Source organism: Podarcis filfolensis, assembly GCF_964270895.1.
Source record: "Podarcis filfolensis genome assembly, chromosome: 2".
Taxonomy (NCBI): domain Eukaryota; kingdom Metazoa; phylum Chordata; class Lepidosauria; order Squamata; family Lacertidae; genus Podarcis; species Podarcis filfolensis.
This window is the reverse complement of record NC_139605.1, coordinates 12,562,052-12,575,507: the sequence shown is the minus strand read 5'-3', so window position 1 is coordinate 12,575,507 and position 13,456 is coordinate 12,562,052. Positions and strand designations below refer to the sequence as shown.

The window sequence follows — 13,456 nt, the reverse complement described above, 5'->3', positions numbered from 1 at the left end:
GTAACTGGGGTGAAATACTCACAGCTATCCGAAAGACACCAGTATCACAGAAGAGAGCTATTTATCCTTTTTCTTCGTACAATGGAATTTAATATACAATTGTTAAAACTGCATTCACTTTACAGGATTTCAAGATACGCATTCTATTTACACAAACCACCCCAGGTGCGAGGTGGAAGGGGGGGTGGGAATTGGGGAGAAAAGTCTACAGGAAATCCAGTCCTTCGTCCCGGAGCTCTTCTTTGAGCCAAGGCAAGACCTTGAAGAGGTTGATGTGAAAATCCCTGGCATAGGCAGGGGACATCTCGTGGCGATTACGGCCAGTTTCGCAGACAGGCAGTTTCCTGTTTCTACAAACGTCAACCACGCCCCAGCTGATCACGCCCACCTGCAGGGGGGGGAAAAAGAAGAGGCTGGAGTGAGACTACCAGGCATACCGTACAGTGGTACCTCGGGTTACAGACGCTTCAGGTTACAGACTCCGCTAACCCAGAAAAAGTACCTCGGGTTAAGAAATTTACCTCAGGATGAGAACAGAAATCGTGCGGCGGCAGCCAGAGGCCCCATTAGCTAATGTGGTACCTCAGGTTAAGAACAGTTTCAGGTTAAGAACGGACCTCCAGAACGAATTAAGTTCTTAACCTGAGGTACCACTGTATTGGCCTGAATATAAGCCGCATCTTTAAAATTCAGGGGGGGGGGAGAGAAAAAAACACAATACCTGCCACCGCAACCCGCTGTCTCTCCCCCAGGCGGGCACCCCCCCCCAAACAGTGGCTGGGCAAGAAGAGACATTCTGCGGGGGGCGCATAGCCCTAAGTGCAACGGACTCACAACTTTGAGCTGTGAGCACCAAAGTCAGCGCCAAAGTCAGCAGAGCACAGCAGAGTCTGAATTACACGAATGACAGCTTAACTTCTTTATTCTTTTACAGCTACTGCAAACTAAAATAAACAATAAACTAAAGCTAAAGGAGGCTTCTGGACTGCGTGAGTGTTAGATCGTTATGCCGTCATCTTATCTCTACACAGATAACACTCAGACTCCCACAGAGTCGGGCAGAAATGGAAGACGCAATGAGCAGATTCCGCCCCCTCCTTTCTGAAAACATCATGAGATTCTTGCAATGGGAGGGGCAAAATATCCACAAATATAAGCCACACTTTAACTTTTCACAGTCAGAATTTGGGGGAAACAGTGTGACTTATATCTGGGCCAGTACGGTATTAGACAGGAGCTGTCTCTTGTCTTTTCAGCACATACTGAAAGCCTTCTAAGCAAAGATCTTTGCTGCTCTGTATCTGTATTGGAATTGTTTTTAGACCTTTTAACTGCTGTATTGCTTTGCCGTCAGTGGGTTCCTTTGGGAGAAAGGGAAGGCTACTAATGGGATAAAGTGAAACCGCTGAATGTGCAGCTTGCTTTGACCTTCAGAGTGTGTTATCAAAGAAAACCAAGCCTTGCGATTACTTTTCTGCTGCCCCCCCATGCCACATTTGTGTGGTGCAGCTGTAGAATTGGGGAACACAAAGCCCTGCCTATAAAGAACACCAGGAACTGGCATGTCATTTAGAAGCGATGGCATGGTTTGGGGTCCAGCACAGAAGCCCGGTGCCAGTTGAAGTTCATGCTTACCTGGATGTAACGTTGCCTTTTAGGAATGATGAGGGGACCACCAGAATCGCCTGGAAGCAAAAGGAAAGGGAATTATCAGAGGGTGTGTGATGTTCAAGTCTGAACATGTACCAGAGTTCCAGTTCTACACAATGAGGGGACTGTAGTTAAGGAGACCCTCTACTCCCCTCCCAGAGCCACAACTCCCAGAATCCCCTGGGAATAAAATACAGTGCTACCTCAGGTTACAGAGGCTTCAGGTTACAGACTCCGCTAACCCAGAAATAGTACCTTGGGTTAAGAAATTTGCTTCAGGATGAGAACAGAAATCGTGCGGCGGCAGCAGGAGGCCCCATTAGCTGAAGCGGTGCTTCAGGTTAAGAACAGTTTCAAGTTAAGAACGGACCTCCAGAACGAATTACGTTCTTAACCCAAGTTACCACAGTATAATAATTTATTATTTATATGCTGCTCATCTGACTGGGTTACCCCAGCCACCCTGGGTGACTGGGAAAAAGGAATGACTTAAACCACTGAGAATTTTAGCGCTCTGAGGAGAACACAGGATTCCTTGCAACTCTCAGCACCCTTTGGGTTCCGGAGAAGCCACCAATGTGTTAAATGATGTCACGCTGCTTTAGACATGTGGTTTTACTTCAACGTGGGCAATGGGGCAGCTTCTCCCAACACATACATGGGCAGCTGTCTGCTTCCGCAAGACCATCAACAGTGTCTATGAAAAGTTTTACACATCACCTGGGAAGACAGGCGAACTAATGCTAGTGTACTGGAAGAAGCAAAGATCACCAGGGTCAAAGCAATGATTCTTCAACATCAACTTTGTTGGACTGGTTATGTTGCGCAGATGCCTGATTATCGTCTTCCAAAGTAACTACTCTATTCTGAACTTAAAAATGGAAAGCGTAACGCTGATGATCGACAAAAGAGGTTCAAAGACACACTCAAGGCAAATCTTTAAAAAAATGTAGTATAAACACTGACAACTGGGAAACACTCCAACTGGAGAACAGCCTTTACCAAAGGTGTTCATGGGCTTTGAAGACACTCGAACTCAGAACACAAAGGAGAAATGTGCTAAGAGGAAGGCATGCTTGGCAAATCCACACCGTGATCAGCTCCCACCCGGAAACCAATGTCCCCACTGTGGGAGGACGTGTGGATCCAGAATTGGCCTCCACAGTCACTTACGGACTCACTGTTAAAACCATGTTCATGGAAGACAATCTTACTCGGCTACGAGTGATCGCCAAAGAAGGAGAAGACTTCTGCAAGAGGAAGCAGAGCCCAGACAACTAGAGGGGTCTCCTTACTGGCCTTTACTCTCTGGGGAAAGAAGCATGCACGTTCAAGTCCTGAACTGTCCCCCTAAAAGCGATTCACGTTGTTCTGCGAACGCAGCCTTAGTGTGAAACTCGAAGCAAGTCTGCACAGGCAGCCCTGGCTGCGGTTCCTGGGGTGTCCTAGGAGGAGGTGCTGTTCCTCACCTTTGCAAGTGTTGGGGTCCACTTCAGGATCAGCACCCCCTGTGCATAAGAAGCGTTCAGTCACCACCTGGGAGACGTCCGTGACGTTCACATACTGGGAGGCTTTCTTGGCGTCCGCTTCGCAACCAATTTTCTGAGCGGGAGAGAAGGAAAGGTGGGTTTACTGCTAGTAGGGCTTATCCACATTTCCCCCCCCCCCCGCCAAAATAATTTTTATTTGGTTTTACAAATTTAAAATTAAAATAATACCACAACACATCCACAGTTATAAGATTCCTCCAAATCTCTGGACTTCCCACCTTCCCCTCCATGCATTCTGCTGTTAAACCTTTTCTACCTCATATTTACGAGACTGCCTCCCCTGGTATGCCCTGCAGTGGACCTTAAGGTCCATGAATAACCATAGTTTAGAGGTCCCAGGCCCTAAGGAAGTCAAACTATCCTCCACCAGGGCCAGGGCCTTTTCAGTGATGGCTCCGACCTGGTGGAATGCTCTGTCCCATGAGACTAGGGCCCTTCAGGATTTAACCTCCTTCCATCGGGCCTGTAAGACACAGCTATTCTGCCTGGCCTTTAATTTGAATTCAGCCTGATCTTTTATTTCTCTTCTCTTCCCTCCCCCTCCCCTTTTATGAAGATTACCCACTCTGATACCCCACAGGTAATTCTCCCCTGGCCTCCTCGCTGGCCCAAGTAGATTTCAACCAGTTAGCCCTGGTGATTATCTAATGCTTATTAGATGGATTTTCCCCAAATTGATTTCTGAAGTTTGAATTTTATTGTTATTCATGTTTTTATACTGTATTTTATGCTGCTTTTACGATTAAGTGTTTTAAATTTGTTGTTAGCCACTCTGAGCCCGGTTTTCTGAACCGGGAAGGGGAGGGTATAAGTGAAAGTTTATTATTACTTATTATTTCTACTGCATCTTTTTTCAGTAATCCAAGTTTTTTATAACTCCATGATGTCCATAGTTCTCGTTACATTTACAAGTGTTATTGCAGTCTTGCTAGTGTTTTCAACTGCTTACAGTGGTCTTCAAGGTAAATTTAAAGTTTTTCCCATTCCTTATTAAAGCTTTGGTCTTCCTAGTTCCTGAGCTTTCCAGTCGGTTTTGCCATTTTGGCATAGTCCAACAATTTAATTAGCCATTCTTCTCTAGTAGGAACTTTATCTTCTTTCCATCCCTGGGCTTACAACATCCGTGCACCTGTCGTCACATATATTAAAAGTCTTTTCTGCTCCCTTGAAATTGTTTAATATAACTTTTATTTTTAAAAAACCAGATGCTTTTTCTATTAGGAATTGTAGGTGCTAAAATTCCAAGGGCTTTCCCACATTTCCTCTGGTCCTGCAGATTTCCATTGGAGGAAACTGCTCTTTAGCGCTCAACCAGAGCAAATGGCAACTTGAGTTTTCCCGGTGTGGTGTAGTGGTTAAGAGCGGTAGACTTGTAATCTGGTGAACCGGGTTCGCGTCTCCGCTCCTCCACATGCAGCTGCTGGGTGACCTTGGGCCAGTCACACTTCTCTGAAGTCTCTCAGCCCCACTCACCTCACAGAGTGTTTGTTGTGGGGGAGGAAGGGAAAGGAGAATGTTAGCCGCTTTGAGACTCCTTCGGGTAGTGATAAAGCAGGATATCAAATCCAAACTCTTCTAAAGGGCAGGTTTTCCCTCAAAGGAGCAGAGCAAGGGGAAAACACTTGGGCCCTTCTTTCTAAGCATGTGGAAGTGGGGACAAAGTGAAGCAACCTAGAGGAGACATCAAGGACTCTGGACACCAAATTATCTCTAGCACCCAGCTCTCACTATGCTTCTTTCCCCCCACCAACAGTCCGATTACATTATGTTTCTCCATAATAATTTTTTCTTAAGGCCAAAGGCAACCAGCACATTGGAGGGAAGGCAAAATTAAATTCTGCTCACTGGTGCTTAGGGCTCATCCAGGCCTCCTTTTTGTGTGTCTTTTTTTTAATATTTTTAATTAAATTTTGCATATAATTTCCAAAGATCATATAACATATATTCTTGTGTTATACAATATTTTGGACTTCCATCAACTACATCAGATTTTTCAATTTTATCACTTAATCTGCATTTCATTAATTTCACTATTACTTTTTACTAATCCTTAACGAATAATTTCTATTCCTAAATTTTCCCTGCAATATTTCACATATTCCTCCTTACAAAACGTATTGCAATCCTACTAGCGTAATCTGTTGATTACAGTTGCTTTTCAAATAGTTCACATATTTACTCCAGTCTTCTGAGAATCTCTGTTCCCTCCGGTTTCAAATCCTTCCTGTCATCTTATCCAGTTCAGCATAGTCCATTAATCCTTTTTGTGTCTCAAGGCACGGGTCTGTGCTTTAAAATGCTCTAGCTCAGCGCTGCTTTTTTGCCCAGCAAAAATATCAACAAAAACATCCATAAAGGTAAAGGTAAAGGGACCCCTGACCATTAGGTCCAGTCACGGACGACTCTGGGGTTGCGGCGCTCATCTCGCTTTATTGGCCAAGGGAGCCAGCGTACAGCTTTCGGGTCAGGTGGCCAGCATGACTAAGCCACTTCTGGCGAACCAGAGCAGTGCACAGAAATGCCGTTCACCTTCCTGCCGGAGCGGTACCTATTTATCTACTTGTACTTTGACATGCTTTCGAACTGCTAGGTTGGCAGGAGCAGGGACCGAGCAATGGGAGCTCACCCCGTTGCGGGGATTCGAACCACCAACCTTCTGATCGGCAAGTCCTAGGCTCTGTGGTTTAACCCACAGCACCACCTGCGTCCCTAGAGCATAAGACTCTTATGCATAAGACTCAGAGTTGTGGGTTTGAGTCCTACATTGGACAAGGATTCCTGCATTGCATGGACTAGGTTGGCAGGAGCAGGTCCATGAACTGCTAGGTTGGCAGGATCAGGGACCGAGCAACGGGAGCTCACCCTGTCACGGGGATTCGAACCACCAACCTTCTGATCGGCAAGTCCTAGGCTCTGTGGTTTAACCCACAGCGCCACCTGCGTCCCAGAAAAACATCCGTACTCAAGGCTAAAATAACAAAGCATAGCAAACCAGCAGCAATTAAAATTTGCAACCAGAGGAAGCCTGTTGAGATAAAACAGGCAAGCAGCAATGAGTCTCTCCAGGGAGACAATTCCACACGGCAGAAGTGGAGAGTCTTACAGCAGGCATGGCCAATCTGATAGCTTCCTGATGTTGGCGGACCACAACTCCAACCATCTGACCATTATGCCAGCCGATGGGAGTTGGGACTCCAACAAGGTCTGGAGAGGACAACATTGGCTACCTCTTTCCTGAGGATAAATGAGAGGCATCACTTGGGTTCTTGCTCTTGCATATTTTTTATAAGACGCCTGAATATTGCTAGTGGTCCCCGGGTCAAAAAGGCGTATCCTGGCGCAGTTCTCCCGTCTCACCTTTTCACTATTCCTGATTTTCACTGTCCTGCGAGACAGCCCCTTGGCCTGTTCGTGCTCGTGTTTACAGTCGGTCACAAAAAACGACGGGATGTTCCCAATGGTCAGGAGCAATTCCTCTGGGGGAAACAAAAGAGCACAGAGAGGTTGGGTCCTGCTGTTGAAAGGGGAAAAGATGGGCCCGGTGGCTTGATCCAGCGGGGCTCCTCTTAACATGAGGTATACTGGGAAGGCTAGAAACTGGGGGGGGGGGGAGGGAAAAAAGAGAGAACCCGGCAAGGGTCAGGTTAAAGGGTGGCCAGCCTTTGGGGCAAGTCTGCCACAAGTCCAGGCAAATCAAGGATGAGACAGAATAGAAGAAGAAGAAGAAGAAGAAGAAGAAGAAGAAGAAGAAGAAGAAGAAGAAGAAGAAGCCAGCTCACGCCCTCTTTGCTAGCCATGTCACAAAGTCTGCTGCTTGTACTACCTCTGTGGCACCTCTGCAGTAGGTTGGCCATTCACACAAACAGGCCTGCGCTTCTTACCATGATTCCTGCAGGTGGTCTGTGGGTGGGGCTTCCTCAGAGCCCGGGTGGTCCCAGCCGTACAGGGGAGGCAGATTGGCCTGTGGAGAGGAATCACCAGAGAGAAGTTAGCAGAGCACCCGCACCGGCCCTGGAGAAGGACCTAGAACTTTCCTCCTCCTCAGCATTGTTTGCAGTTTGCTCCTGCAGTGTAAAAGCCCCCTATTGTTTGCCTTTGGTTACCGCCTCGCCTCTTCCCTAAAACCAAATGCCTGCCTGTCACTTCACAACCAAGGATTAAATTTGCACCAGAGCTCAGACCTCAGAGAGTTGATAGGACATCGGCAGGTAATGTCGGGGATCAGCCATAACGTGCAAATAGACAAAAGTGTTCCTGAGGTGGTGCAGAGTGCATTTCCCTCACTACAAAATAACAACAGCAAGGAAAACAAAAAAAAAAATTCCTTCCAGTAGCACCTTAAAGACCAACTAAGTTAGTTCTTGGTATGAGCTTTCGTGTGCATGCACACTTCTTCAGATACACTGAAACAGAAGTTGCCAGATCCTTCTATATAGTGAGAAGGTGGGGAGGGGTATTACTCAGAAGGGTGGTGGGAATGGGTGATTGGCAGATAGCTGTGATGAGCCTGTTGACGACTCTAAACGACTGCAATAGGTCTTACAGGAAAAAGCAAGGGGTGAGAAGGTGAAAAATGGCTTTGTCATGTATAATGAGATAATCCAACAGCAAGGAAGGCTGCAGAAGCTTAACAACGAGAAAATTATTATGGCCCAAGTTGTGTGTCGAGACCCCGCAGCCACCCCCTTGTTGAAAATAATTCACACAAGGACAGATATTAGGTTTATGTTATTGGGCAAATTTTGGCCACAACTTTATTGAATTACAGAAAGTGAGCGGTATTGGCTTAGGCATTGATTGGACCTGACTATATCTGACTCCTGCCCATTGTCCAGTAAGGGTAAGCCACCGGTAGGGAGAGCCCTGTCGATGCGAACCAACTCCAGCTCCCCCTGGTGTTCCCGTCGGGGTCGTGTCAAGGCCTTAGCCCCCCAGCCGGGCTTCAGACTAGATCAACACCCCCGGATTCCTTTAACGGAATACCCTTAGGCATGGAGGGGCAGGTGATGGCCACACCTCCCCTCCCCCCCACAAGGTCAAACAATGCCTAACCGCAACCCTAACAAAGTTGTGACGATTGCTACAAGGTAGGCGAAAACCAAGTGGCCAGTGCCAATTTGCCATGTGGAAAAATTCCTACCAGGCCCCTCGGACAACCAAGACGACCAACCAAAGTCCATAGCAAGGCCAGTGCCTAACCTGCAAAATAAGGAGGGAGGGCGGGTGATTGAGGAAGCGAGCCAAAGAGGAAGTCCTCTGGCTCGCTCCTCAGTTTAAACAGCCCCAGCCACGGCCCCCCCTCGAGCCAGCGGATTGGCTGGCCGGGCTCTGATGTGGCCGGGATCCTCAGGGCAAGGGGAGACAAAGTCCCCCCCGCCCCCCGGTGGGGAGTGGGTCGCCACGCGGTCCACTGCAACTCCTCCCCACTGGGAAGTGGAGCAGATTTTGCAGACTAGAGCCCACAGCAGCAGATGTAAATGTCTCTAACCCATGAAAGGTGTCAGTATCCAGCCTGACCACAACTTACTATCATTTACTTATTATTAAGGACCAGTAGCTTGCTTTTAAATATTTAAAAACCACACATTTTCAAGATGCGACACCACAATCTCATATCCCTTGTGTTTTGTAAAACTGCACCTGAACCTTGCTTATTTGCTGCTTATTGTTTCTTGCTTGGGCCTAGAACACAGATATTTCACTCGGGCACGGGTGTGAGTCTCCCTTTTAATCGGAGTCCCAATGGAAAACCGACATTTTCTTTCCCTCTCCACCTCACCTTGCAGAAACAGAGGGTGTGACTTTTTTGGCGAGTTTCACCAGGGCGACATCATAATCATAGAATTCAGGGATTCCACGATCTTTTAGCTTCCCAATCTGGTACAGTGGGTGCGATCGGACTGCAGCCACTTCAAAGCGCTGATTCTCACCTAGATGGAGAAGATGAGAATTAAATGCAGAGTTCCAGTGAACGCTGCTGCCTGCAGTGCTTGTCACCAGGTGATTGTTATGTACTGAGTTGAATAGGATCCAAAATGCAGCAGTCTGATTGGTCCTAGAACAATAGGATTCAGAATGCAGCAGTCTGATTGGTCCTAGAACAATAGGATTCAGAATGCAGCAGTTTGATTGGTCCTAGAACAATGCAGCAGTATGATTGGTCTGCAGGAGCTACCGAATCCGGCTCCAGATGGAAGTGAATCCACAGCCTGATTGGCCTACAGGAGAATTCTGGAATTAGCCAATCACATGCAGCCCATTGTGTAAATAATGCATATAAAGCAGATACTTTGAGGGGACATTCATTCCTCCTCACCACTATGAGCTGAATAAAGAGCATGAAATCCACTCTCGACTCTGAGTATATTTCAGTGATCAAAAACATGCCCTCTGATTTCTGCTCACCCGGTTCCTGTTAAAAAGGCACAAGAGGAAACCACAACACGTTTTCCCTCTCACACACACACCCTCTCTGGGAACTCTGGTCCTTCCCAGCTTGAGAGAATTTGGCTTACCTAATGTGACTTGGATCTCCTCAGCTCTGTCAACTATGGTGAAGCAGTGGGCCGCTGTCAAGACGTAATACTCGGAGACAAGGGCTCCTTTGCAGTGTTCAAATCCCCTTCCAGCGCGCTTTGATTTGAAAGAGGAAAGCAGAACAGACTGGTAAGAACAATAGCCAGACAGATCCTTCTATCATGTATGGTGGCAATGCAATAAAATCAAAACGTTCTGGGAAGATATCCATTTAGAACTCGAAAAGATGTTAAGAATCTCCTTTAACATTAAGACAGAGGCATATTTACTGGGTATTATTGACACGGGTTTTCCTAAAAAAAAATGATATTTTTCTCTACGCAACAGTGGCAGCGAGGGTTCTTATAGCTACAATGTGGAAAAGTGGAAAAGTTCCCTCAAGACAAGAGTAGGTCCATAAAATGATTGATTATGCTGAATTAGATAGTTAATCCAAAAAATTAAAGAACAAACCAAGGAAAGATTTCATTTCAAAATGGGAAGTATTTAAAATATATTTGAAAATTAATAATACTGACCTAGAAGCCGTAGCGGCATTTGAATAACTCCAGCAATATTGTTCGATTTAACATATTTTGAATGTGATGTGAGATGACAGTAATAACATGCATGGGCAGTAAAGAATAGTACTGTATTTTCTGGCGTATAAGACTACTTTTTAACCCAGGAAAATCTTCTCAAAAGTCGGGGGTCGTCTTATATGCCAGCTACAGCAGCAGCTCCTGCAGTAACTCCCCACCAAAGGATAAAATGACAGCAAATTAAATCAGAGGACACCAAGCTCTCTAGATGAAGCAGAAATACACTTGAAAATTGGCCCCAGAAGCCCCTGGCCACTGGGAAGTGGAGCAGATTTCCGAGCTGGACTGGAGACTGGTTTTTAAAATTTTTATTTGGTGTGCGTTGGAAGAGGGGTAGTCTTATATGGCGAGTATATCCCAAACTCTATATTTTAACTGGAAAAGTTGGGGGGGGTCGTCTTATACGCCCAGTCGTCTTATACGCCGGAAAATACGGTAATTTGATTTATGGAGTAGATGGGAAGTCGGGTTTATAAAGAAGAGACCATTACAGTTCATTGATTATGAAACTTATATTAACTCTCTATGTATGGCGCGACTGATGGTACTTTCACTATGGTTCATTTTGTCCTTTTTTTGTTGTGTGTTGAGCAAATAAAATAATAATAATAATAAAAAAGAGCAACACCCAGACAACCCATGGCACAATCCTATGCATGTTTATGTGGAAGCAACTCCCACCGGGTTCCATGGAGCTTATATTTTCTGGAAGGGTGCACAGGATTGCAACCGTAGACAACTTCAAGTAGGCCGTCAGAGGTCTAGCCAAGAAAAAGCAGCATTGAAGGCCGAAATTCAACAGGTGGACCTTATCGCTATCACAGAGAGTCAGAGATGGGGAAACTATAGCTATTGAATTTCTGTCAGCAGTTTAAGGAACAGAGGACCAGCCCCGTGGAAAATATGTGGCAATCCTAGACTTGGCTTGCTGGATAACGTGAGCTCTGTATGCCCACCTGGGGTGAAAATGAATCCTGGTGCCCCCACCACCACCACACTGTATCTTGCACAAGGCTAGGGCTTGGATATTATGTTGTTTCCTCGTGGCCAGGCCACAGATTCCTCACCCCTGCTCTGTCTGAAGTGGTACAGTCCAGAATTCTACCATCTCTTCCTATTACCTCATTCTGCATAATACTGTATGAATCCCCTCCAACATTTCTCTGATGAAAATAGGGACGTCCCCTCCATCACTTCTCGGATAAAAAAATAGGGACATCCTATTCTTTGGGGGCGCTGTGAGGGATGCGGGTGGTGTGGTGGTCTAAACCACTGAGCCTCTTGGGCTTGCCGATCGGAAGGTCGGTGGTTCGAATCCCTGCGACGGGGTGAGCTCCCGTTGCTCGGTCCCTGCTCCTGCCAACCTAGCAGTTCAAAAGCACGTCGAAGTGCAAGTAGATAAATAGGTACCACTCTGGCGGGAAGGTAAACGGCGTTTCCGTGTGCTGCTCTGGTTTCGCCAGAAGCGCCTTAGTCATGCTGGCCACATGACCCAGAAAAACTGTCTGCGGACAAACGTCAGCCCCCTCGGACAGTAAAGCAAGATGAGCGCAGCGACCCCAGAGTCGTTCGCGACTGGAGTTAACTGTCAGGGGTCCTTTACCTTTTTATTCTATACGCTCCAACATTTCTCCGATGAAATTAGGGACATCCTAACATACCCTCCAACATTTCTCTAACGAAAATAGGAACGGCCTAAGGAAAAGCGGGACATTCCAGGATCAAATCAGATATCAAGACGGCATCTAAATCTGGGACTGTCCTTGGAAAATAGGGGCACTTGGAGGGTCTGCTGTATGTAGATTTGGACAAAGAGGTGCTGTGCAAGAGGTGGCTGGAAAGCAGGCCCTATGGTTGCTAAGCAACCACACCATACTTCCACCCATCAAGTTTCACAAGGACCCTCCTTAGCGATGGGGGTGCCAGGGGATGCCATAGCTGGCACTACGCTTGGGTCAAACATTCTCTGTCTACTCAGAGGCTCCAGAAGCCATGAACCCAAACCAGATATCCATCAGACCGCCACTAAAGAACCAGATCTCCATCAGATTGCTACTACAGAAAACCCTTGTCTGCTTCTCATTTGTTCCACTCTCACCCGGATGCTGATTGTGACGTGCCAGGGATTCTTCTCTTGGTCCCTCGCTTGCGTGTGCTCCTTGGCCAAGCCACACATGGACAGAACCTGACTCTCATCTGAAAAGAGAAAGCGGTGTCACCTTCAGCTCCCCAGGAAAGGAGAGAGGGGCTTCGTGGGTTGAGAAGGAGGCAAAAGGGTCAGGACTCCTGGGTTCTTCTGGGAAAGGAGGAGGCAGCTGAGAGCACCAGCTTCTTGGTTATACATTGAGCCAGTGTTGAGGGGCTGCTAAAGGGCACAAGAAGTACTGGATGAGGCCAAGGGCCTGACACGCTGCTTTCTACAACAGCCAGCCAGGTGCTTCTCTGGAAGGCCAAGTTCCCTAGTTCCATGTAGCCATCATGGCTAATATTTTTCACATATGGTTCTAATCCACTCAAGCTACTGGCCATTATGGCACTTTCTGTTCAAGCTGAGCAGCACTAAGACCTGTAGGAGTGGCCAGTGTTGTGCGGCTGCTCTCAAACATTTCCCAGAATCCTCTGCAAAGAGAGAAAAGCTGATGTGGAAAATGGGCATTTGAGTTGGCCTTTGAGGAACTTATCTTTGCTGTGTCATAGATACCAAGGATGAGGAATGGAGAGGAGGCTGAGAGTCAGATATTTCTGGGAAAGGAAATGTTGAAGGACAAGTCGGGGGAGTGCCAAAATCCCGGAAATGGAGGTTCGCCTTACCAATCATTTCTTCAAAGGCATCCCGTACTTCATCATAGTCTTTGAGCTTGAAGACGTGTCTTTCGCCGGGCTTCTGAGATGCCAAGGCGTTCACATTCTCTATGGCGACCATGGACCCGATACCAAAGATGTAAACGTCTAGGCACAAGTGGGGGTGGAAGGCAAGGGTGAGTGAAGAATTTCTAAGGCTCCCACATGAAGAAAAGAAAAGAAAAAGCACCAGTATGTGACAGAGGGCAAAAGGCCTTCCTGTGCCACAGCAGTTCATGGAAGAAGTACCTCTGAAATAAGGCAGCCTCTTTGATTCTATGCCCTTTTCGTAGTACG

General features: G+C 46.8%; 1 protein-coding gene across 1 annotated transcript in view; it reads right to left on the bottom strand.

Annotated features, from left to right (window-relative positions):
* Positions 1-67: 67 nt before the first annotated feature.
* CFB (complement factor B) overlaps positions 68-13,456 on the bottom strand; it is a 33,181-nt gene continuing 19,792 nt past the window's right edge. Inside the window, exons 10-18 of the mRNA XM_083600875.1 lie at positions 13,130-13,267; positions 12,417-12,514; positions 9,716-9,833; positions 8,980-9,130; positions 7,082-7,161; positions 6,558-6,676; positions 3,120-3,252; positions 1,636-1,685; positions 68-388 (exon numbers count right to left, since the gene is read on the bottom strand). Of these exons, the coding sequence (XP_083457001.1) occupies positions 206-388; positions 1,636-1,685; positions 3,120-3,252; positions 6,558-6,676; positions 7,082-7,161; positions 8,980-9,130; positions 9,716-9,833; positions 12,417-12,514; positions 13,130-13,267 (1,070 nt within the window). The 3' untranslated portion in view covers positions 68-205. The remainder of the gene's footprint in view (positions 389-1,635; positions 1,686-3,119; positions 3,253-6,557; positions 6,677-7,081; positions 7,162-8,979; positions 9,131-9,715; positions 9,834-12,416; positions 12,515-13,129; positions 13,268-13,456) is intronic.